Raw genomic sequence first — 27,005 nt, forward strand, 5'->3', positions numbered from 1 at the left:
TGGGTATTTTTTCCTCCTTCTCCCTCTCAAGCTCTCCCTCTCCCTCTCCTCCCTTGGCCGAACCACATAGGTGCTAGCACACCTTGGTTTTTGGTCATCTCCATCTAGTGTGTCCGTGTGGATACTTCTAGAGGACCGGCGCTTGACGGTCTTGAGATCCGGCATCATTTGGACGAGCGGGAACGCGAAGGGCATCGCATCAAAGGTATAAATGGTTTATCCTTATGTAGATCTACTGTAGATTAAAGTTTTCAAACTCGTACTCGTATTTTCGTTCGGTTTTACCTTGCACGAGATTCGTGGCTTGGGCGATTCGGGGTTTCCGTTACGCGAAAAGCGATTTTCGCGGCCCGAAAAACCCAATAGTACCCTCACCCTTATGACTCACTTGATGCTTCTTTGCAGCCTTGACCTCTTGCCTTCAAGCCTACTTCCTTTGACTCTCGTCCCTCGGATGCATTCAAACCCGCGGCTCGTCCCAATGTCATCCTTCGCGTATGCCTTGAAGTCGCTTCCCTCGGCCCTTGTCCTCGCTGCCTTGTCCATGATCCCTTGGATGCTCCATCCTTCACTGGACCCGAAGCCATCAACCTGAGTCACATGTGTATCCTGTAAACCTGCACAACTCAAATACACATATCAAATACAAGGGTGAATCTAACTTAAACCCTTTGCCCAAACACCAAAACACATGGTCGCACGGACCATTGGGATTGCTCCAACAATTACTAGTATTCAACTAGAACATAATCATGCATTAAGTCCAAGGAAGTCAAGACATTTCAGATGCAATAAAGCGTTAGATTCCTAAACTAAGAGGAAATTAGAGTTGAAAATTTGTCGTTTGATGAGAGAAAGTGTAGAAATTATATGGCTGAAGCACGGAGATTAAGGCTTGGGAATGACGATGTAGAAGCCTTAAATAATTACTTTTGTCGTATGCAAAGTAGAAATTCAAATTTCTTTTATGTAATTGATGTAGATGAAGATTCTCGCATCAGAAATATATTTTGGGTTGATGCAAGGTGTAGGGATGCATGTGATTCTTTTTCTGATGTCGTTACATTTGATACCACATATCTTACCAATAGTTATGATATGTCATTTGCTCCGTTTGTTGGAGTAAATCATCATTGTGAATCCATATTACTTGGTTGTGGTTTGATATCTAAAGAAGATTCAGAAACTTTCATTTGGTTATTTAAATCATGGTTGGCATGCATGAGAGGAAGAGCTCCACGAGCTATTATTACGGATCAATGCAAAGCCATGGAAATTGCAATTCTTGAGGTATTTTCGGACTCTCATCATCGTTTATGTCTTTGCCATATTATGAAAAAACTTCCAGCTAAGTTTAGTAGTCATACCAACTATAAGTTGATAAAGAAAAACTTGAAGAATATTGTTTATAATTCTTTGACATCTACAGAATGTGATAGTAACTGGAAAAAATTTATCAAAGAATTTAACTTGGAGAAAAATGATTGGTTGAATTCTTTGTATGAAATTCGTCATAAGTGGATGCCTGTGTATGTGAAAGATAAATTTTGGGTAGGAATGTCGACAAGTCAAAGAAGTAAAAGTATGAATGCTTTTTTTGATGATTATGTTCATTCAAAAACAACTTTGAAGCAGTTTGTTGAATAATATGACAATGCTTTGAAAAGCAAGATTGAAAAGGAAGATAATTTTGATTTTGCATCTTTTAATTCAATAATTCCAGTCATCAGTGGTAATCCAATTGAAAAGCAGTTTCAAAGTGTTTACACTAACAAGATATTTAAGTTGTTTCAAAATGAACTACAAGGTTTAATGTTTTGTAATACTTCATTTGTGAAGGAAGAAGGATCAACATTGTTTTTTGAGGTGATGGAAACTGTATATGGAAAAGATGGAACAACTCCAAAAGAGATTTCCTTTTGGGTACAATATAGTGAGTTACAATGTCAGATGAAGTGTTTGTGTCGTCTCTTTGAGTTTCATGAAATTGTCTGTAGACATTTGATGTCTGTTTTGGTAAAAAGAAAAGTCACTACAGTTTCAGAACATTATATTTTGGAACGATGACGCAAAGACATTAAACGTGGATATCAAGGAATCACCAATATTTATGATGATTCTTGTCAACATGCAGAGGAAAGACGAAGATATAATAATCTTCAACCATTGTTACAGGAAGTGGGACAACTTGGGTCAAAAAATGATGAAAGGTTCTTTGTTTTAATAGGGATATTAAAAGAAGCAAAAAAAAAAAAGTTTATGGATACCAACATTGGTTGGATGGTGATCATGATAGCAACATAATACATGAGGAATCAAGAAATGAGAGAAAAAAGTTTTACAGCCCACTGAAAGTAAGGTCTCGTGGACGTCCATCAACGAAAAGAAAACAATCCAAAATTGAGCAAATTGAGAAAAGGGCAAAGACAAAGTCTCGAAAAAAGGTTTGGTTTGTATATTTGGGTGTAATTTATTACTTTGGTGTTATGTTATGTTGATAATTTGTATAAGTACATTTGTCTACAGGGTTCTACAATTGATAGAAAGCAAGATGAGTTATCAAACATTGAACAAATTGATAAATTTTCAGGTTTGATTGTAGATTCTTCATTTATTGTATTTCCAATTTTTTTGTTAAATCTAAGTGATGATTCTGTTCTTATAGAGAGTCAGAGATTGTTTAGATTGGATAAAGAACTGTTGGTTCCTAATGATATTGTTCAGGTATCATTATTGCTTCTTTCACTTTAAACTTTTTAATGTTTGACATATTATCGGTAACTATCATGTAACCTCATCCTTTGTATCAAAATTCTGTATTTTCTATGTAACATTTGGTTTGGAAAGAAAATGGTCAAGTGTGTGGACATATGCGCAGACAATGGAGAGAACAAGGTCTCTTGTGAAGCCTATTGATTTGTTACAAATGCATGCTGATTTGTTCAAGGTATCTTCTCTTATCTAGTAAGACACAAATTTTGGAAAAGATTTTTTCACAATCCTTGGCTTGATGATAGATGCTCATGATTCTTTGTTTGTTCCAGGAAGGCAAAAGTGCAAAGATGAATTTTGAGATTAATGATTATCCAGGATCAGGTGGGAAATGATCGTTATACTTCCAAATCACCAAATTATAAATGGAGATGAAGTATTTCATGAAGGCGAGAGTTAAAATGCTGCTATTGGAATGTAATAGAAGATTGTAATGCAATTGAACTTCTAAATTTTGTGTATTACTGGAATTATTGTCTTGTTATTGAACTTCAAACACTTTGTTCCTTCTGAGATTACTGGAATTGTTGCCTTGTTACAATTGTAATACAATTGTAGAAGTTATATTGTGTTATTGCTCTACCACATGTAATTGACATATACAATTGTAGAACTTGCTAGACATAAATATACAAAATGGGTCATTAGTTTTTGCCCATTCATCAAATCTAAGAATGTTCTGCTTACTTTTGCTCTCTTCCTCTATCCTTCCTCACTCCTTTCTTTCCCTTTTAAATGAATAAATTTATATTTTGTAAATTACTTCCTTTCTAAAAAAGGTATGTATTAAATAACTTTCACAAGCATTGTATGTGTGTACTGACGTTGGTATTGAGAATGTAATGAATTAAAGGTCTTCCTTCTTTGCAGAAATTTGTTGATGAAGTGATGGACCTATTGGAGCTTGACAACCTTAAGGATGCCATAGTGGGTCTTCCAGAAATCACAGGGCTTTCCACTGAACAAAGAAAGAGACTGCCAATAGCAGTAGCACTTGTTGCTAATCCTTCTATTATCTTCATGGATGAACCGACATCTGGTCTTGATGCAAGAGCTGTAGCTATTGGCATGAGAACTGTGAGGAACACAGTTGACACTGGAAGAACTGTTGTTTGCACAATCCACCAACCAAGTATAGATGTATTTGAGGCGTTTGATGACATATTGTAGCTAATAATAGATGACATCTTGTGTAGAATTTATGCATGTTTACATGCCAATAAAATAAACCTTGTTACTGAAACAGCTTCTGCTAATGAAAAGAGGTGGCTTGATCGTCATAGGAATAAACTCATACACTTTGAAAATTTAATTTTTCCATTACATTTTGAAAGCTACTTGGAATAAACTCATAGGACATGAAAGGATATGTGAGTGAACAACTAAGAATAACCGAGAAGGTACATTAAATCATAAAACATTGATAAGGTACATTAAAAATCTAGAAACATCTTTCATTACATCTAAAGTTATTTGCTTATAGTAAATTACATCAACCATCTTAAAATCATCACAATCCAAGTAAATACAACTACAACGATAGCAGCTCTAAACTTCCTATTCAGTGAACATATTCATCACTCAACTTTATAGTAACAGAGTTGTTCACATCCTCCAGAAGATCATTGCAATCAATTGCACCCTTTTAACTATTATATTTTTTCAATTCACTAATCTCCATCTGTAATTTTTTGTTATCCATCTTCAAATGATTAATAATTGTCTTAGTTCTTTCTGACAATTATGGGTCATGCCATAAGAAGAAGTCGCATCCCCTATCCTGAATATCGAATAAACTTAATGAAAACCCAATAGTTAAATAACATATAAGAGATCTCAACATATAAATAAATTTGATTTTGAAACAATTTTATATAAATAAAACTTACTCTAAATTTTGTACATGAAACAAAATACCTTCCTGGATTAGTTTCCTTCCATGATGTCCAGAGGGTAGCTCTTAACCCACAATAATATAATATATTGGGAGTTTCACCTTGTTCATCATTCATGCTTCTTCGAGTCAAAGATGTTCCTGATGAAGAGCTGGCTTCCATGGATATTTGTTCCTTTGTCCTGCAATTTTTTTTCATATCAATAGTTGTCCTTAGTTAACTAGATACATACTTTAATCATTCTCACAAATAATTCGCATGCATCTCTGAGTTCCTAAACCAGACTCCAGTGTAGTGTTAACACTGACTGATCCCAATTAAATAGATATTGGTTGGTTTATCTTTCTACAAGTGTCTAGCATAAAAGAAAGAAATAATCGTATAGAAGAACAACTCATCAATCATAACCAAAACATGTAATAGGAAAAAATACAGCAATATGAGAAGAAATGCCAGCAACTGACAAAAAAGAAAAGAACAGTAAACAAATACAAACTAGAAAGATCACCTAATTACCAAATTGTTTGCAACTATATGATATAACAATACTTTGCCCATAACATCATATATGACAAAAGGGAAGCATATTTGCTTACGCAGCCTAAAATCCTTCTAAAATCTGAAGTCAATCATTCAAACAAACAAAGAATCTCATGTAACGACCCGACCCTCTTGGCCCATTTGGCGACCCTCGGGTTGTCGATCGTCGACCCTTATGTCGTCGGCCCATTTGGCGACCTCTCATGTCGTCGACCGACGACCCTTGGCCGTGCTGTTACTCACTAGGACTTTCCACCTCTGGCAGTGGATTTTTGCCTCCCCCAGGATTCGAACTCTAAACCTCCACGCTTAAGTATTAGAGTTTATGAATCCTGGTAACCAAGTGAGATGAGAGGCTTAAGTATTAGAGTATTTGACGACATGAGAGGTCGCCAAATGGGCCGACGACATAAAGGCCGACGGTCGACGACCCGAGGGTCGCCAAATGGGCCGCCAAATGAGGCAAGAGGGCTGGGTCATTACAATAAAAGGTGCCTTTTTATTGTAACGACCCGACCCTCTTGACCCATTTGGCGGCCCATTTGGCGACCTCTCATGTCGTCGACCGACGACCCTTGGGCGTGTCGTTACTCACTAAGACTTTCCACCCCTGGTCAGTGGATTTTTGTCTTCCACAGGATTCGAACTCTAAACCTCTAAACTTAAGTATTAGAGTTTATGAATCCTGGTAACCAAGTGAGATGATCTCACTTGGTTACCAGGATTCATAAACTCTAATACTTAAGCCTGGAGGTTTAGAGTTCGAATCCTGGGGGAGGCAAAAATCCACTGACCAGGGGTGGAAAGTCCTAGTGAGTAACGGCACGGCCAAGGGTTGTCGGTCGACGACATTAGAGGTCGCCAAATGGGCCGACGACATAAGGGCCGACGGTCGACGACATGAGAGGTAGCCAAATAGGCCGCCAAATGGGCCAAGAGGGTCGGGTCGTAAATAGGCTGCCAAATGGGCCAAGAGGGTCGGGTCGTTACATCTCAAACTCCCCAAACAACTCCTAAATCCAGCAGATACAGTAACATCGACGATCAAAGAGTTGCATTTCCGTGCTGAAATGAGCACTAGAAACATATTCCTCCAATTAATCCGCCAATAAAAATCCTCTAAAGGAACTACAAGGAAGAAAATAACCCTTACCTTCCCTCTGAACGAGATCCTCTCCACATCGACTAAGTTAGTGTGGCGTTAGGGCGTGGAGGAGCTTCGACAGAATTACCGTGGAGGAGTTTTAGGTCCGGGGGAAGTATGGCGTTAGGGTGTGGAGGAGATTTATGGCTTCGAGAAGCTTCGAGGAGCTTCACAAGGTGGAGGAGCTCGGAGCTTAACCGCGTGGAGTAGAGGACGAGCTTCGCTGGTGGAGGGTGGAGGAGCTTTAGGGCTTTAGGGCTTCGCTGGTGGAGGACGGCTTTAGGGCTTTACTAGGGTGGCGTTTTAGGGTTCGATTGGCCGTCGTCGTGGGTGGAGGAGGGAGAAGCGGCGACGGTGGAGAAGAAGGGAGAAGTCGAGCCGAGCCGCATGAGCTTCACAACGTGGAGGAGCTTGGAGCTTCACCGTGTGGAGTAGAGGACGAGCTTCTGCTAGTGGAGGACGGCTTTAAGGCTTTGTTGGGGTGGCGTCTTAGGGTTCAGTTGGCCGTCGTCGTGGGTGGAGGAGGAGGGAGAAGCGGCGACGGTGGTGGAGAAGAGAGAAGTCGAGCCGAGAATCGTATCGCAGGTGGAGGGGAAAGGAGAAGCCGCAAGATTTAGGACAAAAGTTAGGCTGCGCAATACGAAATGCTTCTTTTATTTCTTTTTTTTCCACGTAAGAAGTGCTGAGTCATTCTTGAGGATTTCATGCTCCATATATATCATTTCTCTTAGATATCTAAAAGGACAATAACTCATACTCTTTTACCAAGTAAGACAAATTTTCCACCGTAAAAATTTTCTACAATTTTTGTTTCCGTCCTCCCAAATCAGCTACAATGAATAAGCAGAATTTTCCTTTTTTAATAAATTTAAAGTCTATAAATCACGACTATAATAAGGTACATACCAAATCTTAACACAATTAGACAGCCACAACTGAGCTGACGCATAAATACGCTAACATTCTAATAGCACCATCACTACCTTAACGGATCTACCTTTTTCTAATAGCACCATCACAAGTTTGGCAAGGGGCTTTTTTCCTCTGGAACAAAGTTGCATTCTACAGCTTTATCGACAACCACAATTTGACCCTACTTTGCCTCTCAGATACAGCAGATTGAAAATGAGACAGTGAGGAATAAACAAACCAAACAACCAGAGAAATCTAAAGGCTTCACAGATCAACAACTCTTCCATGTGTAAACTGAGGCGCCTTTGATACCCACAGAGCAGAAGTAAAAGAGCCATCTAGCATTGGGAAGTCGTGCTCTGGATGGCGGCGTGCATCTGATCACAGAACCAATAAAATGAAGTAAAGATTGGAGTTAAGAATCGACTGCCAGAATGCGCCTAGAAATATGCTATGTTGGTTGCGGTTGCTTAATGACAGAGCATGCGAGGACAGGTTTATTTTAAAAGAAAACTGATATTTGAATCCCTATGGATGCACTCTTGCATAAGCTTAATGTGGAGAGGTGAAACTAACAAATTTGAATTCTTCGAGCAAGTGTCGGGCTAAATCAGATGATTATCAACCAAGAATCCTTTCAAGAAGATATGAAACCTAAGTATGGTTCCCATATGTTAAGCATCTTCTATACCAACACTAATATTCTTCTCTCAAGAAAGAAATATGCGTGTTAAGAAGTCCTCAACCTTAAATCGTCAAAGTTTTATGTTGAAGAACTATGTAGGTCACTTGTAAAAATAAAACAAGGTGTCAAATTACTCAAGTGACTAAATAAAATGGTGACAATTGCAATTTTAATCTTTTCATCTAGCAGGAAAAAAAGATTTTTAACAGGTATCAATTATAAATAGTCATTTTATTATTGACAAACAAATGGATAAAGTCACACCTTAGCCCTTGAAGATCCTTTTCGAAGTCATAAGCTAGAGTTTGATACTGAAGGTAGAAGTCTAAAGTAGCTCATGACTTAAAGATAGGTTGATGAAAGAAACCCAACATGATATGACCGCATGACTGCCAACTGAAATGAACAACAATACGTAGCACTCATAAGAGGTATAAGTAAAAGAAGATTGTAATTTCAGCATCATATAAAGACTGCATATACTTACCCTATCTTACTCAAGATTGCTCCATAAAGCAACCGTGTAAGCATAGAAATTTAAGTTTCTAAGTTGGCCTGACAAGTTTTTCCTTCATTCCATGGAAACAAAGGCAAAGGAATAGAATTAATAAATGAGTATATAAGGTAGAAAAGCAAAAACCAATTATATTAAAATCACTAACTGCTATTGCCAACAGCTTAAGTAGGGTTGCACACTTGTTCCTAAAAAGTCAATGAAGTTGAAGGATATAACCCTTAAACATGCATCTTAAATTTCACAATATATTTAGAATATAAAACCAACCTCCAACAGACATAAATTTGCTCAAGCAACTCCATAAATAAACATGTTTCCTGTATGTTAAACTTGAAGTAGTCAATATTTACCTTAAGAGTCCAGTTTCCAGTAGACAGGTTAGAAAACTCAATTTGTCAACTAACTCAATGAGAGAGATTAAATACCTCGACAAAGTACAAGACATAAAGTCGAGGAAATAGGCACAAGGTCTTGAATCTTTTCATTTGTAAATATCGCTCCCACAGCTAGATGAATTTTAGACAAAAAATGTCACTTGAGTAATATATGAGACAATTGTCAAAGAGCTATAAAATCATTTTGACTAATTAAGGGCTTTGTTCGTTTGACAGAAAAAAAAGTTGATTTTCAGGGACCTGAAAGAACAGTAGATTTTTCCTTGCTCCCATCCTTATCAATCTCATCATCAGCAGTATCAGCATCTACCAGTGAGATCAAATGTATGGAATACTCTCCGTCTGATAGCCAGGCATACTGTATTTCTGCAGAGAACATAAATTGGAGGGGAAAAATATACTAAACAGAGATGTATAGAACAAACTAGAACATACCTGAAGAAATATCAGGAAGAATAGACAAAAAGTGCACTTCCATGACATTGTTTAGTTGGCATGCATGCGCATAATTGAAAGGCATAGATGACTGAGCATTGAGTTCCAGTGCCATTCCACCACTTTCATTAAAATTCAGAAAGTGTAAACCACCAGCTGAATCCAAGATCACATATTTCTTCTCTGACAGAACATGGATGCGAACTGCTTTTAATGATGAGGGAGTTGATTTACTGCCTTTATAACTTTGCAATTCAGCAGGCTTGATGAACACAAAAAATGAGTAGGGATCACTTGAGTCTTGTGTCACTCTGACAGTCTTAAGCTTATCTGCAAGCAAAGATGCCTATCGATAAGTTCTCAACTCAAATAACAATGATAAAAAATTTAAAAACATTGGTCATACTTTTGCCATCAAAGATATATGCATTAAACAATAAAATGGTTAAACACCAATGACTTTGAAATGTGAATTAAAGCCAAACATATAACTCAGATTAAACTTGACAGATTGCAGATTTCATATTAATAAACTTGTATAAATGACACTCATACTCTCTTTCCTAATTGCTCTGCACATCAATCCTCTACCATGATTAGTTTATTAGTTCTGCACTCCTATCCTCTACCCTAATAAGTTATCAGTTGTGCTATCAGAATGATATTGACAGTCAAATTTTCTTTTTATCAAATACCTTAGAAAAGCTTCAGTTTTGTGTTACTCAATGTTCACAAAATTTCCAAATAGGAACTAGTGTGGCGAATGATTTCAAGTGTATGCTCCACCAGACAAGGAATATCAACGAATTTCAAACTAAGAGGATGACGTTTAATGAACTCAGTTCTCTAAATGAAAGGATATCATTATGTTAAAATAAAAGTAAAGGTATTTATCATAGTATAATGCCATTATAGGCTGTTAACTATCTACTCAGCAACAAAGAGAAGGAATATTGAAAACTAAGAGACAGTTTATTATCATTATAGTTTTCAAACTAGGTTGTTGACACTATCAATTTCTAGACTTTCGGCAAAAGTGATTATTTATGTGAACTTATAATTAACCGGAATCACCTGTAACAGACAAAAACTAATTATCTATGCTTCAAGTTCTAAAAAAAAGCAGTTCTGTTCCATAAACTTCAAGTTCTATTAAATTTGTCTACACCTTACACCTCTATTCTAAGCAACTAAATTTAGTTTTCCTCTACACCTTACACCTCAACTCCAAGTTAAATTTGTCTACCTTTAGAATCTCTTTATTGTCTTTGAACATGTTCATATCATCTTAGCTTTTATTTGATCATTCTACATCTGTTGAAACAATGCCAAAGTGCTCCTAAATGGCAGACAATATCTTTTACTTTATTATTTATGACGACCCCATAAATTCATCTTTACATTCTTGTATCTATTAAATTAAGTTTTAGTATGTATCATTTTCTGATAGATCAACTCTCTGATTATGAAGCATGACTTGTCATGCGACAATCAAATAAGCATTTTTCTGATGACTCAGAGCCCCAAAAGTTGCTTTCCATTTATTTAACTACGACCTTTTATACTATAAATAGTCTCCATCAATGTCTCCATAGTGTTGAATAATCCATCCAACTAGCCAAGGTGTCTAAAGCGTGATCACAAGAATTTCATGCCCGCTTAGACAATGTATTACCTCACTTCTTTTCCTATTATCAAAACTATTTAATACGTTGAATCTTAATTCCACTTAACTTTAAACCTTTAATTTCTAAAGTTTCTCTCCACAACAATCTTCTTAGTTCTTAATTTTGTTGAATGACTTACTAAACCATATTATATTAACCTATCCAAACTTCAATGCAAATAACACACCTCTGACCATTCAGTCATTCTTGAGGGGCACCTCATATGCTACTCAAATGTTATATTGGCAATCATATTCCAACCTAGATGAAACACCTATTTCCTTTTATTGATTTACGTAATATGACCTATCGATTCAGAAATATAAATGTAATCAACAAAATCCAGAACTGTAAAACCCAGAAGAACGAACCAGACACATGCCTTAGCTCAAATATCAATATTGGTGAGGAAGAAGAATGCAGAGTCGCAGAGACAGAGAATAGACTCTTAACAACGAAAAAAGAATAAATATTTGGAAGTTTATGGGGAGTAGCACATCTACCAGTCTTTTCTTCGACTTCAGGAATCAACGAGCTCTTGATAAAATTCTTGGGAATCATCAATCCATTTGGCAAAATTTTCTTGCAGAGATCCCCGGTTGATGCAGTTGCCTTCTTGATGGTTGAAACGCAAGATTTCGACAGCTTGCCCTTGATCAGCGGTCGCAAAGGAAAGATCCGGACGCCGTCCACCTCTCCCAGGAGCATAAATCCCATCGAAACCGTGATCGAGTAGATCGGAAGCGAGAGCTCTACCACTGCGCACTTCATGAGATGGACGGTGGCCTCCTCCGCCGCAGCCATCTTCGCGGCGAAAACCCAGATCTGATTAGCAGCGACCGAGTGGATAACAAACACGTTAGCCGATCCAGCGAGCCGTACCGTGTGCCCGTGGCGGAGGCCGAGGGTGACAGAGAACCGGCCGCGGTCGTTTCTGAAGTCAAGGCGAGCGGGGCTGAAGGCGGAGGCCGCGGAGCCTCCGCGGGAGAGGAGGATCCAAACGCGGAGCTGGATGCTGGAGCCGGCGGCGAGGGGTGCAGCGGTGAGGAACAAGACACGGGAGGAGGGAAGTAGGCGGACGAAGCAAGCGGTGGTGGAGGGCGGGGGAACAGCGGTGTGGTTGGGTGCGGGGAAACGCGTCGGGGAGAGGGAAGGGTAGAGGAACGCGGAGAAGTCGTCGAGAACTAGGGCGAGGGAGCGAGACGAGTGCTCGTAGAGCAGGTAGGAGACGGCGGCGGCTGGCGAGGAGGTCGTCGGGAGGGGGAGATCGAGCTTGGAGGCGTGGAGACGCATAACACCGCCTAGGAAGCGGCCGCGCGGTGGCACCGCCTTCGGGTTTTACTCAGCGCCGGAAGCCATGGCCCCGGCGCGCGGAGTCGGCGGCGATTCTGCCCCGGCCGCAAAGGACGAACAAAGATCGGATCCCTGCGAAATCGGCTTTCGTGGATCTCAATTGGAGTTCACAGCCTCGATCTCTGCCGGTTTAAGGCTCAACGATATAAAGTGAAATATTAGGATTAGACACCTGAATGTTTTTTACTGTCCTACGTTGCCCCTTATGGTTTCCGCTTCTACCTTAAATTAATTTTGGGAGAAATTTTACAAAGGTGCCTCTAATTTTTTTAAAATCAGCACAACGTGCTCCTTATTTCAAGTTCATCCCTCTTTTGCCGCCACCCCACCATCCTTCCTACGGATTTATATTTACCAATCACTTATCAATTTTTTTTGTTATAATCTGATTATTCAGTTCTCCGATTATGTGATCGATCCATCCCATCAAGGTTTCAATCACTAAAATAAATTTAAAAAATACAGATAGATTACATCAATCACTAAAAGTATCGATAAATTCAATGGACCATCCAATATTACAAATAATTCGAACACGGTGATCATATGATATATTTTATGAGAGATTCGAAGCGCAATCTACCATTAGTAGTTGTAGAAGGGGATGATTGATAAAAATTAGTGTAAAAATTATATTAGGATAGTTCAATTGAAGCTCATGTAATGAGATTAAACTTTTTAATTAGTCGGATTGACATTCTTTGAAATAATTTAAGTGGATCGGATTACAATTTTATCAATTCATTTTAAAATGAATCAATACAGGCTGACCCACTTGGGTATGTGACTCACTCAGATATTAAAGTAAAAAAATCAATGAACTATATATATAGATACTTGCAAGTGTTATCCCGCTTAACCTACAATATGTCTTGGATTAGAGATTTCTAACCTGTCAAGATGATTGACTGTCCCATCCCGTCCCATCCCATAAAATTTTTTATGAATAAGCTTGTCTCATCAGAGATTGATTTATTTGACCATACTAATTGAGATTAGTGTTATTAGAGCATTCATAATGCTAATTATTATAACATCTACCACCTCAATAAAAAAATATGGAGTTCACTATCACAAACTTATTATAACAACATATCTCTTTCATTCATATTCCTTTTAATATTAACACTCATTATTTATGAATCCCGCAGTATACTCAATCATCTTAAAATTATATCATATTAAATAAATATATTTTAAAATATTTAAATTATTTTTAAAAAATAAATATTATTATTATTAAAAATACATTCATATTTTATTATTTATCTATTTTATTCAATTTTTAATTTTTTAAATAAATAAAATACACTACAGCAGCATCACATTTTAGTATTTTATTTGTTTTTAATCCTGGCATGTAGCATTGAACGCGTTCAACCACGACAGTATTAACGCTACATCACATTGATTTTAACATTAACATACAGTTAAGCATTTACCGTCGAATACGAATACAGATGCTCTTATAGATGGGAAAAAAATTCAACCAGATTTATGTTTTGAATTTGATGAAAATGAGATCTAAAAGATGACAGAGATTAAAAATTTGGGCGTCTCTTTGATTGTTTGAAGAATATGACCACTTTTGAATTGTGATGATTTTAATATTTTGGGGTGTTTTCTTAATTTTGGTCTACCTTATTTCACCATAATACAATTATTTAAAATTCTTGGTGGACAACTGAGAAATTGACATCGACTTGGAACTGAGTCCGAGTGGGTACAATTTGAGATAATGGGCTTACGAGTAAAAGATTTTGTTAATGGGCCTAATTGCCGGCCCGTAAAATGTGAATAGAGAGGAAGAGGGATGGAATTGGATGACGATAAAGCGCCGCCGCCGCACCACCGTTCCTTTCGGCTACTCCTCCCGGTGCTTGTCCATGGCCGTGCTCATTCGATGGACGGCCTATTCTCTCTCCTCTATGGTTTGCTTTCCTTCTACAAATGCTAGTGCTCGCCTAAATATGCCACGAGGATCCTTTTCCAGATTTTCCGGCGGTCGCCCCTTCTCGACTTCGCCGATCCATCAAGAATCTGGTATTAATTTCTCCTCCTCCGGATCGTTAATGCTTTCCTTTTGATAAAATTATCCTCATACTTTCTGTTCGCTTATCGAGTATCTGGGTTTAGGCGATCCTAGGAGCTCCAAAGTCACGTTGAAGGGGATGGATTTTCGAGAACTCGAAGTAAGACTCTCACTTTGTTTTTGATGTTCATCATTTTGTATCTGCTTTGCTGTGTGTAATATATGATTGTTTTTTTTTCACAAGGTTTCCAATTGTAAGCTTTGACTTTCGAGATTATTATTTCGCATCAATTTGGTTAAAAAAAAACACACTTTTTTGAGCAGAATTGGGTTCAGTCTCAAGGATTTAGGTCCGGGCAGGCATTGATGTTGTGGAAATGCCTCTACGGAAACAACAGTTGGGCACAGAGCTGCGATGAATTGACAGGTCTTGCGGTAGACTTTTTCCAGCTTAGTTGTTCTCTCTTTCTAAAGTTATTCTCAAGAAGATTTTGGTGATATATGATTGCAAATAGGTGATGCATGATTGCAAAAGATAAATTGAGCTCTTATTCTCCCAATATTATAGAACACAATATAAACAGAATTGAATCAAGTCTTTAATAGCAATTGATGGAACAAATAACAACAATTAATCAAGTTACTCTTTATCTGAGTGCTAAGTTCAAGCATTGGATATGATAAAAAGGTATATATGAAAAAAGAACTAACTTTTAGCATCCATTGTATAGCTTCTTTCTCATTCGCTCCATGAAAAGCTTCACACATGCATCCCACTATAGCGATTCACTTGCATGTTGTGTTTACTTGACACTCTCATCCTGCTCAGTCTCGACTTCTAGCGCAGGCTTGTCAAATTATGCCATGTTGTCCTTTTCCAGAAGGAATCACTGACCATTTTGATGTCTCACTTTGATAGCAAATCAAGGCCAATTTCAACTCCAGGTCCCACCGTCCCATGAATAACTTACTTGTTTTTGAAGGCCCTGCTGTTTTTGATCTTTTGTTAAGTAATTTTCTATTTCACCATCTCAAAAAAACATGCATTATGTCAATTGCATCAGCTCTTCACATTGACATTTAATTTAGAATTACTTTTTTGTGTACAAAACTTATTGATCTTGCTGCTGTTGTATCCTTAATTATTGTTCTGTCATGTAGATCTTACTTTGTATTTTTGCAGGGTTAAATAAAGAATTTAGAAAAATGCTGAGTGCAAATGTTTCTCTAACGGCATTGTCACTGAAAGAAGTTCTAACAGCATCAGACGGAACTCGAAAGGTAATTTGTTTTCATCTATTAATTTTGATCAGTAGTCTATATGTTCAGTTCAAAACCTGCTTTATGCTTGCTTTTAGAGCATTCAAAATTAATTTTGGATCACACAGGAGCTTGCAGATTTTGTTCACGTTGGAAGAGGGATCAGTGATCGAAACAGTTGTCATCCCCTGCAGACAAGGGAGAACTACTGTATGTGTTTCTAGTCAAATTGGCTGTGCCATGAATTGTCAGTTCTGCTACACTGGGAGGCACGTTCATTTTTCTTTTTTTTTTTTGTTTAATATTGAATCTGGTTTGCTCATGCTGACGATATATTTTGTTTGGACACCTTGGTATGGACACACTTGGGATAATAGCTAAATCTAACTTGTATCTGATATATCTCAGGATGGGCTTAAAGAGGCATTTGTCAACGGCAGAAATTGTTGAGCAAGCTGTGTTTGCACGCAGGTTATTCACAAGCGAATTGGGATCCATCACAAATGTGGTATTCATGGTATGCACACAATCTTATCAACTAGAATATTTCATAAAGTGATTATTAAAATCACTATGCATCTGCATCTCTTGTTGAAAGGTTAATCCGGAATGAACCGTTATAACAAAATAGATGATATCCCAATGGTTTGAACAATCGGATAAAGAATGCAGAATAAAATAAATGAAGAAGTTGACTCGTTAAAATCTAGACACTATTATAAGTTGAATTAGCACAGTGTTTTCTTATAGCTAGGAGGGTAAGAAACCATTTCAACGTTTACTACCATGTTCGAAAAAGTTAATAATAAGCAGTTAGCATTGCTTATCACATCATTTGGCCGATATTTGGTGTTTTCAAATTGGAACAATTTATGTGGTTATTTTTTCAAAGTCTGCACTCATTTGATGTGGCTTCTTCTGAAAACTTGATCATTTTGTTTAGGGCATGGGCGAGCCGTTGCACAACATAGACAATGTCATCAAAGCAGCTGCCATAATGGTTCATGACCAAGGCCTCCATTTTAGCCCAAGGAAAGTCACTGTTTCGACCAGTGGACTTGTTCCTCAGTTAAAACGGTTTCTCCGTGAATCGCCATGTGCATTGGCAGTTAGTCTAAATGCTACTACAGACGAGGTAACTCATAATGCTACTCTGACTTGTAATCTTATTGAGGTGGGTTGTTCCGTATGTGTATCGACTATCAATCTAAGAATGTATGTGCAGGTGAGAAATTGGATTATGCCGATCAACATGAAGTACAAACTGAGCCTCCTCCTCAACACATTAAAGGAAGAACTCTCATCTAAACACAAGTACAAAGTATTATTTGAATATGTGATGCTTGCTGGAGTGAATGACAGGTTTGAGCTGCTTCGATTCTTCTTTTATCACAGGCATCAACCCACTTTCATCACCATTTTCATGATTCTAGTGTTCTAACGTTGGCAGCATAGAGGATTCCAAGAGGCTTATTGAACTTGTTCGAGGCATTCCTTGCAAGATAAATCTCATCTCATTTAACCCTCATTGCGGAACTCTATTCAAGCCGACTGCAAAGGATAAGATGATCGAGTTCCGCAACGTCCTCGCAGAAGCAGGCATCGCCGTGTTCTTGCGACTCAGCAGGGGGGACGATAAGATGGCAGCTTGTGGGCAGCTAGGAAAGCCTGGAGATGTGCAAGCGCCATTGCTTCGTGTTCCTGGGAGATTTCAAATGGCTGTGTAACGTACCAGAGTTGATTTAGCAGGTTTAATCGTCGTTTTATTTTCATCTCATCATGTTCAGGAACTAACCAAGAAATTAGAAAAATTCACGTGACCTTCTCATTCTTCAATTTGTAATCGCACTCTTTTGATGTCCTTTTTTTCAAAAAAATAAAATAATTTTTTAGCCAAAAGAAAAAATGTTTCTTGGAATGAAAATTTTGGAGAGGCCAAACGGCAGGATTAGTTAATTAATTTTAATTTCTAAAATTCAAAATTATTTTTTTTTATGAAAAAACCCCCAACAGAGGTTAAAATGGTGCTTTAACCCCTTGTTCGATCCATTAGGGGATAACGATAAGCTGAGCTCCAATTGCTGAGCGAAGGCCATGGGGGCACCGGCCGCAACCCTTTCTTCGGTCCGCCTCTTCTCCTCCTTCCTGCCACCGACACCCTCCGCCCTCTTCCTGCCCTGCCGCCCCTTCGTCCGCTATGGCTGCGCCGCTAGGCTCTCGGTCGTCGGCTACATGGAGAGGAAGCCCAACTCCATCTCCGGCTTCGCCAGTAAGTTGATCGGGTCGCTCCCCATAGTGGGCCTCTTCGCCCGCATTCTGAGCGACGAGGGCGGCGTCGGCGAGGATCTGATCGACTTCGCTGAGTTCCGGCGACGAGTAGGGAAGAAATGCAGCATCATGGATTCCAGAGCCTTTTATGAGTTCCAAGACCGCCGCGGAAGAGTTCGTTTCTAATCCTTCATACATAAATCTCGTTTTTTTTCCTATTTTGTTGTAATTGTTTCCTTTTTTTACATAGGCAGGGGATCCACTTTACGTTCTTATGTGTTGCTGGTTGGCTGCACTTGGTGCCGGACTCTTGAAGTCGGAAGAGATACTGGAAGGGGTAGCAAGGCTCCGCATTTCGAATGATATTGAATTTGCGGAAGAGACTTTCTTTGCTAAAATGACTGCTGCGAAGGAGGTGATTTTTCTAGCTTCACCCTCCTTCAGTTTGATATCTTCACTCTTGTCACTTTACTTTCAGCAAAAGAGGGAATAACTCATTAAATCTTATCAATTGAGTTGAAATGTTAATGTAGATGCCTGCAAATATTTCTAGTCTCAATCTTCTGTATGTTTTCGGCTGGAAGCAACTATCAATTCATATCTTTTCTTAGAATTGCTAGTTGAAGGACTTGCTGGATAGTTGCTAGCTGTGTATGGTTGGGTAGTTTCACATAGTTGCGATGGGAAATTATCCTTTGTGAGTACTTCGAAGGGCAAACTCCTAAACAATGAGAAGTAGGCAGATTTTTTGGCTTAATGCCTGGCAAAACAAAATCATGGAATGTAGAAATTATTAAACTGGAGTGCAGTAAGAAAATCTATGAGCTTCAGCATAGCTAGTTATTTTCTGTTGATTCCGTTCTATACATTAGTTGATAAACAATCAAATTTAACTCATTGTATGACAATGATTCTTGTTATTGTTATTAGCTATGAATATTTTAATTTTATTGCAGAATTAAGTGTTTTCTCACATAACTCATGCAGTATTATACTTTGTCATCTCTGTTTATCCTTTAATAACACTTGCCTATTTATTTATTTGGATGGAAATATTTCTCTGATAATAATATTTATTTGGTTTCTTTTGTAACGATTCTTACGGCCCATCTTTCTTGACTGGTTCTATACCGAGCAATAATATTGGTCTTGAACTTCAGATGCCGTCAGCAGGTCTGAGCTTTGATAAACCTATCGAAGTGTGGCTTTATTATAAAAATAAGTTTCCTGCACATCATTATCTTATTGTCATACCAAATCCCTTTTGCAGCTTTAATTTCTTGTTGGATGTTTGCTGCTTGATAGCATTCTCACAAGTAGAGACTAAAATCGCACTATTGTTAGAAAAAATTTTGAACAGCAGAATTCATGCAAATTCTGTCATAAGTTTTGCCAACTCTATGTGCATAGGGAATGCTGCTCTTCAAGTGCTGTCTTGCTTTGTTATATCAATTCTTCAATGAGAATTCTTTCTCATATATACTATGCATAATGCCTGAAATTGATTTCTACTTTTGTCCAGAGGCGAGCCAAAATGAAGAGTGTCGTTCCTGAAACTCCAATGGAGATTAGAGTCGAAAAAGCTTTGGATGCAATTTATGTCTGCTGCTTTGGCAATGATGATACAATAGAAGAGGAGGACGAAAGATTACTCTGCAATATGCTAAATTCCGTTTTCCCTTCTATTGGAAAAACAGAAATAGATAGAATAGTTAGTTCTATGGTAAAGGAAATAGCTACAGGTGAGAGAACTAATTATCCAGAGCCAAAATCTTTATCAAAAGAGGCCATAGAAAGGCAAAAGAAGGACCTTGAATTTCTGCAACAGAATAGAGAAAACTCCAGTTAACCTTGCTGTTGTATCCAAATTTCTTCAATTATTAATATAAATTTAGTTTGCATATACCAATCTGCCAGAGATTTTTTTTCCTTGAAAACAAAGGTATACATTTCTAACTTGTGCAGTCCTTTATATGTTATATCAATTTTGTGCAGAATTCAAATGTTTGCCTACTGCTGAGGTAAAATGGTATTGATTACTCCATGATAACCTGTACGCCAACTCTACTATGAAATTTTACTATTAGCTTGATGTTTGAGTTGGAGAATGTGCAAACTTTTAATATGAGATTCAAGTTAAGTTGGAATTTGACTTTTAGTTCTTATTGTATTGAAATGGTTATTTTGTTTCTTCCAGTAAGATTGGATCTTGAATTTGTGATTTGTAACGAACCATTTGTACATATCCAGAGAGTGATATATGTTCATGTACACTGGTCCCCTCTGGTCATTGATTTGTTGGAGCATTTTTCTTTCCTATTGACCATACATAGCGGTGATTAATAAAATGCACTATTTCTGCATATTTCAGAACTTTGGTTTTGACTTTGCATAATGCCACTACCTTGCTTGCATTTGCTGATGGCTTGTTTTTATACCTTTGTTTCTGTAAGTTTAAAGTGTCTGGTTCGTGTTATCGAGCAAATTATCTTGTTTCACTCTTTTCACCTGTGCTAGTTTCCAAGCGAGCAGCTTTTGAATTGAGCCAAAAGCTTGCAACCTGCGGACAGATCCAGAGGTATGTTGGCATATGGATGCAATCCTTGGGATGAAAGAATAAAGTGCCTAAGAGGTAAATGTTAATATGCTAAGTGAATGTTTGGATTTTCAGTCAACATGAAAAGAACAAGATTGGTCACAAGACTAACCCGAATGATGCATGAATGTGAAATTAAACTAAAAGCATATGCTGAAATATCTTCCAAGTAAATGTTTCTTGTTGGTTGTAAATCCAAGATTTAGTGTGTGCGTCACTCAGTTAACAGTTTTAACAAATAGATGGTTGACTAGTTTTTTTTTTTTTTGCTTGTGCAAATCTTTGGCTTCTGTATTTTAAACATATGTGTAAATTCTTAAATAAAATACAACACAAATTATAAATTGGTCGTTGTAAGCAAGTTCAATGAAGGCATGATTTTGTTATGATAGTTCGAAGTTTCTCAATAGCTTTGTTCTGAAGTTTTAGATTTTGTACAGTTGAAGAATGAATTTTCATTTGCATGACTAATGATAAAACATTCTACCTGCATATGAGCATTCAACAAATTAATTAGTATTCATATGGTTGACGAACCAATTAAGTTACTGATAAATAAGTTTTAACTTAAATTTACTAACTTGACAGGTGAAATATCACTTGTCAGTTTGTTAAATGGAGTGAGTCAGCATGCGTCAAAGGATGCTGAATGTATCTAGCAAAGCTCCTTAGATGTTTAAATTAATTCTTGATTGTGGGGGTGGGGAAGAAAAGGAAAATCCGAGTGCCTCAAAGTCCCCTTACTATAGTATAACATCGACCTATGGGTCATACTGACGATCAATTTTGTGACGGTCTGATTTATATTGAGAATTGTACTGTATTATATGATAGCATCTGTAAGTTGAAAGTAATATTGAAGAAGTAGAGAATTGAATCTCATATACTCAATCGACTTCAGGGTCATTCGAGTTTAGTTTGTATGTTTTGGCGCTGAATGGAGAGACATGTCTATTGAGTCTGTCTGGATATGGAGATATTTGGCCATATATTGAGAGTGAATGCTATCCTTACGCTTGACCCAAAGGCATACCGGATATATAATAGAGTTATGTGGCGCGGGTCATGATTTTGACCGATCTTTATGTCGATCGGTTGTTCACAAGTGGAGTACTGAATCTTTCAAGCACAACCAGTCTTTAAGTCGATCGTTCTTATATTGAAAGTCTTAGCGTCGAGTGAGGGGCTAAGCTCTGCTGAGAATGATGCGTTAGCTACTATCTCATCTTAATTTTGATTATCATCTCATCTTAATTTTAACTTCCATGTTATTTTTAGATTTATTCGTAGCATTCCGTATAAGTATCCTAAGTTATTACCTAGCATCAGGCCTTGCTTTTTAACCATTAGGTTTGCGATACTACAATAGTCGAGATGCTACATTTCTCGGGATGTTGGGATGTTGGGAAGCTATAACAACCAAAACAGTATTGTGCTCGGAATACTATAGAAACTACATTACTACAATTTCTAACATGCTACACTAGTCAGATTGCTGCAGGACTCACGTAGCCACCACCTTGTGATGCTACACTAGGGCAACGACTCCCAAAAACTCAATCTGCCCGTAAACAATCATACAATATCAATGTATGGTCTAACAACTAACGTCTTTGGCCCCCAACGATCCGACAATATCAGATACTAAGTAGAGTTTTTCTTCCGGAGGACTATATATAGACCGAAGGATAATTATTTTTCTCCGCTAAATTTTGCACTTTCATCTGTTTTTTTTTTCCTCTTGCGTATCTGGAATTTCATTCCTGAATATAAAAGTGAAAGTGATCGCGCCGATACAGTCAACTAACCCTAATGTTTCTTACTTCGCAGGTTATTGAATCTGGGCCTATGAGGAGGCTTGTGCAGCGTCACAAAAAGGTTTTCAGAGAGGAATCGGAGCAAACCAAAAAGACATCCGTTTCCATCACGTAATACATCAGTTCCCATCTCGCAATTAAGCCTCTAATCCATCGTCACACCAACTCGTTTGGAATTAATTGCAGGAAATTAATTGCGCTGGCCGACCCAGCGAGCCACAGTGGGTGGCTCGCAGGTGGTGCCCGACCAGCCACTTGCCCAACCACTTGCCCGACCATCTCTTCGTGCCACGACGCCGCCACGTGCTCGTCTTCCCCCTCCCGCCGACATCTCCATAATATATATTATCATTATTATTATTATTATTGTTCGTCGGAGACAACTACCTCACCGGCAGCCACCGCCTTCTTCGCCAACCGCCGCCACCGCTTTTTTTTTTTTTTTTTTTTTTTTAATGAATCCGCGACGAAGCCGATGGGTTCGATGTATCTGATGGATATTCCTCTGTTGCCTTCCGCGGTCTCGACGAAGCCGATGGGTTCGAAGCGTGAATCCGTGGAATCGGGTTCGCCGCTGCGGAGATCTCGATGGATTGCCCTTCGGTGACAGTTTTGACCTTCCTTTCGAGGTAATCGGTTGTGGGCATTTTGGTCATTTTGATTATCCTGTTGGGTTTCTACTTATAGGGGGGAGAGTTGAGTCGCACGGGTCGCTGAAGAGGCAAATTCTTTCCTCCTTTCCCTGGTCAAAATTGGGTCGTCCTGTTCCGATCCAGATCCGTCGACCCGCGGCGGCCGCCGGAGATGATGACGCGAGCGGCGGTGGGGATCCGTGTTCCGTGTCCGGAGATGGCGGCGGAGGGAATGGCAGGCCGGATGCGGCGGACGCAATCGTCTCCGCAGCTGCGTTGCTCACTTGCCGTCGTACGCTCGACGGCCTCGCCGACTGCTTCGTTGAAGAGCGGAATGTCGGTCGGGGCGCTGTTTCCATTCGGTGGGATCATTTCCAACAGGATCCGGTCGTTTATGTTCGAGGCGGAGGAGGAGGAAGAGTCGGCGAGCGCCGGCGAACTGAGGCTGGTGGAGGAGATCGAGGCCGATGCGGGAACGGAGATCCGCCAGCGCGCGAATTGGGTGTCTCGGATCTTGGAACTCCGGCGAAGGTGGAGGGATCGGCAGCGGCGGCAGCAGCAGCCGAGCGACGCGAAGGGAGAAGACGAAGTCGAAAGGGAGGTGGCTGGGGAGGAGGACGGGTATTGCGGCGTGAGCTACGACGACATGTCGCCGGAGGAGGCGAACGGGAATCAGGGCGAGTGGGATCGGGAATCGTTTGCGAGGTTGCTGCAGCCGGCGGCGTGGTCCGACACGATGCTCTTCTCCCAACTCGCGTTCCTCTGCACCAAGGCGTACAAGATCGCGGACATCAAGGTGAAAGCTCTCCCTTCAATCTCGACCCTCCATTTCAATTCCAACGGCTTTCGTTTTTCCACAGACTCGCAGCTATCCCACAACTGCCTAACAATTTGGAATTTTTTTCCGCAAATTTAAATGTTTATTTATTATGCATGTGACCACGTACCCATTCTTTATGTCGATTTGTCGTGACGCGTATGAGGGCCCAATTAATTCATTAATGGGCTGTATTGGGCCGGACATGGTAGGTGGAGGAGTTGCGCGCTTGGTACGGACTCGAGTTCGTGACCTCGTCCTTGGAGACGAAGTCGGCGGCCGCCATCAGGGCCAAGCTCGAGGTCGACTCCACGCGGCCCCCGCCGTCTTCCCCCGTCGCCTCCTCCCTCGCTTACGAGGTCGCGGCCTCCGCCGCCTCCTACGTCCACTCCGGCGCCAAGGTAAACGTTCCTCTCGCCGGCGGAAGCGGGGTCGTTGGAAGCTGCTTCCCTTCCGAGTCCTGCAGTGATGCGGGGACTACGAACATCCGCAGCTACAAGAATCCCGAGGTAGCCGCGTGCGTGGCAGCGTCGACGATGACGGCCGTGGTGGCGGCGGAGGCGGCGGTGAGGCAGGAGGCTGCGAAGGATCTCCGCTCCCTCCATTCCTCCCCCTGCGAGTGGTTCGTGTGCGACGAAGCGCGCTCGCGCACCCGCTGCTTTGTGATCCAGGTGCGTTGACGCGACACTCTGCTACTAAAAAAAGGGACTCCTTTCGTCTTCTACAACGCATTGGCTCTCATTCCTCAGGGATCCGACTCGCTGGCTTCTTGGCAAGCAAATCTGTTCTTCGAGCCTACCAAATTCGAGGTAAACTGAATCTCTTTCATTCCTAATCCGTTGCAAGCTCATCGAAATCGACGTTTTTCACGAGCAGAGGATGGATGTTCTTGTTCACCGGGGGATCTACGAAGCGGCTAAGGGCATATACGAGCAATTCCTTCCGGAGGTCGCGGAACACCTCCGTCGATACGGCGACGGCGCCAGGTTTCGTTTCACTGGCCATTCCTTGGGCGGCAGCCTCTGCATCCTCGTCGCCTTCATGCTGCTGGCTCGAGGCAACGTGGAGCGCCGCCATCTCCACCCGGTCGTCACCTTCGGGACGCCGTCCGTGTTCTGCGGCGGCGAGAGGGTCCTGCAGGCGTTGGGCTTGGACGACGGCTTCGTCCTCTCCGTCATGATGCACCTCGACATCGTCCCCAGAGCCTTCTCCTGCGACTACCCCGACCAGGTCGCTCAGCTCCTCAAGCGGCTCAACGGCGCCTTTCGATCCCATCCTTGCCTTAACAATCAGGCACTCTTCCTGCTACAATCTTTACTCCCGTCAATTGGATTGCTATTAACTTGTGATTTGGTGTTGCAGAAAGTACTGTATTCTCCTCTTGGCCGGACGTACATCCTCCAGCCGGACGACCAGTCCTCTCCCTACCACCCTCTTCTGCCGCAAGACTCCGCCCTCTACGTGTTCGACGGGAAGCACACCGGCAAAGAAGAAGGTCCATCGCAAGCCGCGGCTGCCTCCGCCAGCGCGCTGCGAGCCTTCATCAACTCTCCCCATCCATTGGAGACGCTGAGCGACCCCCGGGCCTACGGCTCCGAGGGCACCATCCTCCGCGACCACGACTCGAGCAATTACGCGAGGGCGATCGCCGGCCTGATTCGGCGGCACAACAAGCACCTCCGGAGGAGGTCAAGGAAGCAGCGGCTGGAGCAGTGGTGGCCGCTCCTCACCTCTGCCGCTGCCGGCTCCTGCGCAGGTCATCAAAATCCGATCTTGCAGAAGCCTGCGCAGCTGGTGCCCAACGAAGTGGCCATTACCACTACCAAAGGGTTTTGAGCAGGCTCACAATCTGCTCTACATTGATTCTTGATATATACATGGACGAATAGATCAGTTGTTGCAATAGAGGATCGATGGTTCCCTCTTTGTAAAGCGCATAACTAAGTGGAAATATTGATACAGTCATGTCCAGTGAAAATTTTTTGTAGTGTCCGATCGATCACCTCGATCACCTTTAAAATTAGTCGGATCGTAAGAACAGAATACCTAACATGATTTATGTACGAACCTCTCGAAGCACTTTCTTGGCGATATCAGTGCTTTATGAATCAAGTGTCATCGATATCATCCACATTAAGTCTACCGCCGGGAGGCTGGAAGGAAGCTCCTTCAAGCTATTCATCCCTTTCCATTTCCCCCTGGACAAGTGACTCATGGAGTACTTTGTCGAAAAAGTTGAGCTAACCCTACAAGATCCTCACAAGCTGTATGTGAAAATTACCTCCGAACACTGAGTTTTGCATTGAAAAACTTCGACAACTTGATGTAACTCCATAATATAACAGCAACTCTGAATAGATACCTTCATCTAATTTGAAATGCAATCATCAATTTCCTTCTGTCATTGTGCACCTCATCAGTGCTTTGGTTTCGATTACTGCTGTTAAAATCACCAGCATTTCCAAGGACACCTATCTAATAACATAATATCATCTAATTTAATGATGTTTGAAACTAAATGAACAGAAGTTCGATATGCAGTGTATATAAACTTTTGTATGAAACACCTCAACTGCAAATGCTGTATGCCTAACCACATCATGCAGTTTAAATAAACTTCAAAGAATAACCATATTGTGCTCAGTCACTTCAAAACCATTCTACAAGGAAGTGATACTTGATAAGTAGCCAACCTCGAGTTTGCAGTATGCACAAGTCCTGTATGATTAAATGAACAAGCAGATGTGGCTAAGAAATTCAGTGTAAGAGCTAGAAGAGTAAATGAATTGTTGGAATCCCAATGTTGTTTTGGTGTGATTAACAAGTTAAGTTAGGTTCTGCGTTGTTTCTAATCTTGTGTCTAAGTGTGCAGGAGCTTAGGAGCACGGGTACTCGAGCGGAAGACGCAGCTAGCGAGAAGAATGACACGCTGTGCGTCCGAGGGACGAGGTGCTGCGGAAGAGTACACCGGCGGACGAGAAGGAAGTGCGCGCGGTGGTTCCGAGGTACGAAAGCCGGAGCGGAAGATTGCTCGGGGAGCAAGAGACGCAGCTAGCGCGAAGGTCGGCACGGGGTGCGACCGAGGGACGAAGTCTGCGGATGAGTACGCTGGTGGACGAGAAGGGACACGCGGTAATTCCGAGGGACGAGAAGCCGGAGGGAAGCACGCTCGAGAAGACCGGAAGATGGGTTCGGGTGAGCCCTATTCCGGATGTCAGAGATCACCTAAGCAAGCGGAGCCGGAGCAGAAAGACCCGGACCAGAGGCG

At 40.6% G+C, this 27,005-nt stretch overlaps 4 protein-coding genes across 10 annotated transcripts; 3 read left to right on the forward strand and 1 right to left on the reverse strand.

Moving 5' to 3' along the window:
- Positions 1 to 8,235: 8,235 nt before the first annotated feature.
- On the reverse strand, positions 8,236 to 12,518 carry LOC122055805. 6 transcript variants are annotated; one of them, XM_042617439.1, is made up of 9 exons: positions 11,845 to 12,518; positions 11,466 to 11,766; positions 9,296 to 9,625; positions 9,101 to 9,226; positions 8,891 to 8,971; positions 8,733 to 8,782; positions 8,611 to 8,650; positions 8,436 to 8,517; positions 8,236 to 8,344 (listed from the first exon to the last, which is right to left on the reverse strand). In XM_042617439.1, the coding sequence occupies exons 1-6, from the start codon at positions 12,253 to 12,255 to the stop codon at positions 8,754 to 8,756; spliced, it is 1,278 nt and encodes a 425-aa protein (XP_042473373.1). In that variant the 5' UTR covers positions 12,256 to 12,518; the 3' UTR covers positions 8,236 to 8,344; positions 8,436 to 8,517; positions 8,611 to 8,650; positions 8,733 to 8,753. The 6 variants fall into 6 exon arrangements, with proteins under 6 accessions (XP_042473373.1, XP_042473369.1, XP_042473372.1 ...); XM_042617435.1 differs by having other exon boundaries at positions 11,466 to 12,518; XM_042617438.1 differs by lacking the exons at positions 8,611 to 8,650; positions 8,733 to 8,782.
- A 1,618-nt stretch (positions 12,519 to 14,136) lies between these two features.
- LOC122055807 (dual-specificity RNA methyltransferase RlmN-like) lies at positions 14,137 to 17,443 on the forward strand. The gene is made up of 9 exons (XM_042617443.1): positions 14,137 to 14,358; positions 14,452 to 14,507; positions 14,672 to 14,774; positions 15,531 to 15,628; positions 15,746 to 15,876; positions 16,016 to 16,124; positions 16,551 to 16,742; positions 16,833 to 16,969; positions 17,058 to 17,443. The coding sequence occupies exons 1-9, from the start codon at positions 14,139 to 14,141 to the stop codon at positions 17,332 to 17,334; spliced, it is 1,323 nt and encodes a 440-aa protein (XP_042473377.1). The 5' UTR covers positions 14,137 to 14,138; the 3' UTR covers positions 17,335 to 17,443.
- Positions 17,444 to 17,701: 258 nt separating this feature from the next.
- On the forward strand, positions 17,702 to 19,784 carry LOC122055808 (photosystem I assembly factor PSA3, chloroplastic-like). Its single transcript, XM_042617444.1, has 3 exons — positions 17,702 to 18,049; positions 18,126 to 18,290; positions 19,398 to 19,784. The coding sequence occupies exons 1-3, from the start codon at positions 17,702 to 17,704 to the stop codon at positions 19,722 to 19,724; spliced, it is 840 nt and encodes a 279-aa protein (XP_042473378.1). The 3' UTR covers positions 19,725 to 19,784.
- Positions 19,785 to 19,922: 138 nt separating this feature from the next.
- Positions 19,923 to 25,841, forward strand: LOC122055806 (phospholipase A1 PLIP1, chloroplastic-like). Of its 2 annotated transcripts, XM_042617442.1 has the most exons (8): positions 19,923 to 20,507; positions 22,302 to 22,399; positions 22,475 to 22,891; positions 22,976 to 23,716; positions 23,950 to 24,408; positions 24,487 to 24,546; positions 24,614 to 25,030; positions 25,100 to 25,841. In XM_042617442.1, the coding sequence occupies exons 4-8, from the start codon at positions 23,093 to 23,095 to the stop codon at positions 25,571 to 25,573; spliced, it is 2,034 nt and encodes a 677-aa protein (XP_042473376.1). In that variant the 5' UTR covers positions 19,923 to 20,507; positions 22,302 to 22,399; positions 22,475 to 22,891; positions 22,976 to 23,092; the 3' UTR covers positions 25,574 to 25,841. The 2 variants fall into 2 exon arrangements, with proteins under 2 accessions (XP_042473376.1, XP_042473375.1); XM_042617441.1 differs by having other exon boundaries at positions 22,475 to 23,716.
- The last annotated feature ends 1,164 nt before the right edge of the window (positions 25,842 to 27,005 follow it).

The sequence above is a fragment of the Zingiber officinale genome, chromosome 3B (assembly GCF_018446385.1).
Source record: "Zingiber officinale cultivar Zhangliang chromosome 3B, Zo_v1.1, whole genome shotgun sequence".
In the NCBI taxonomy this organism is placed as follows: Eukaryota; Viridiplantae; Streptophyta; class Magnoliopsida; order Zingiberales; family Zingiberaceae; genus Zingiber; species Zingiber officinale.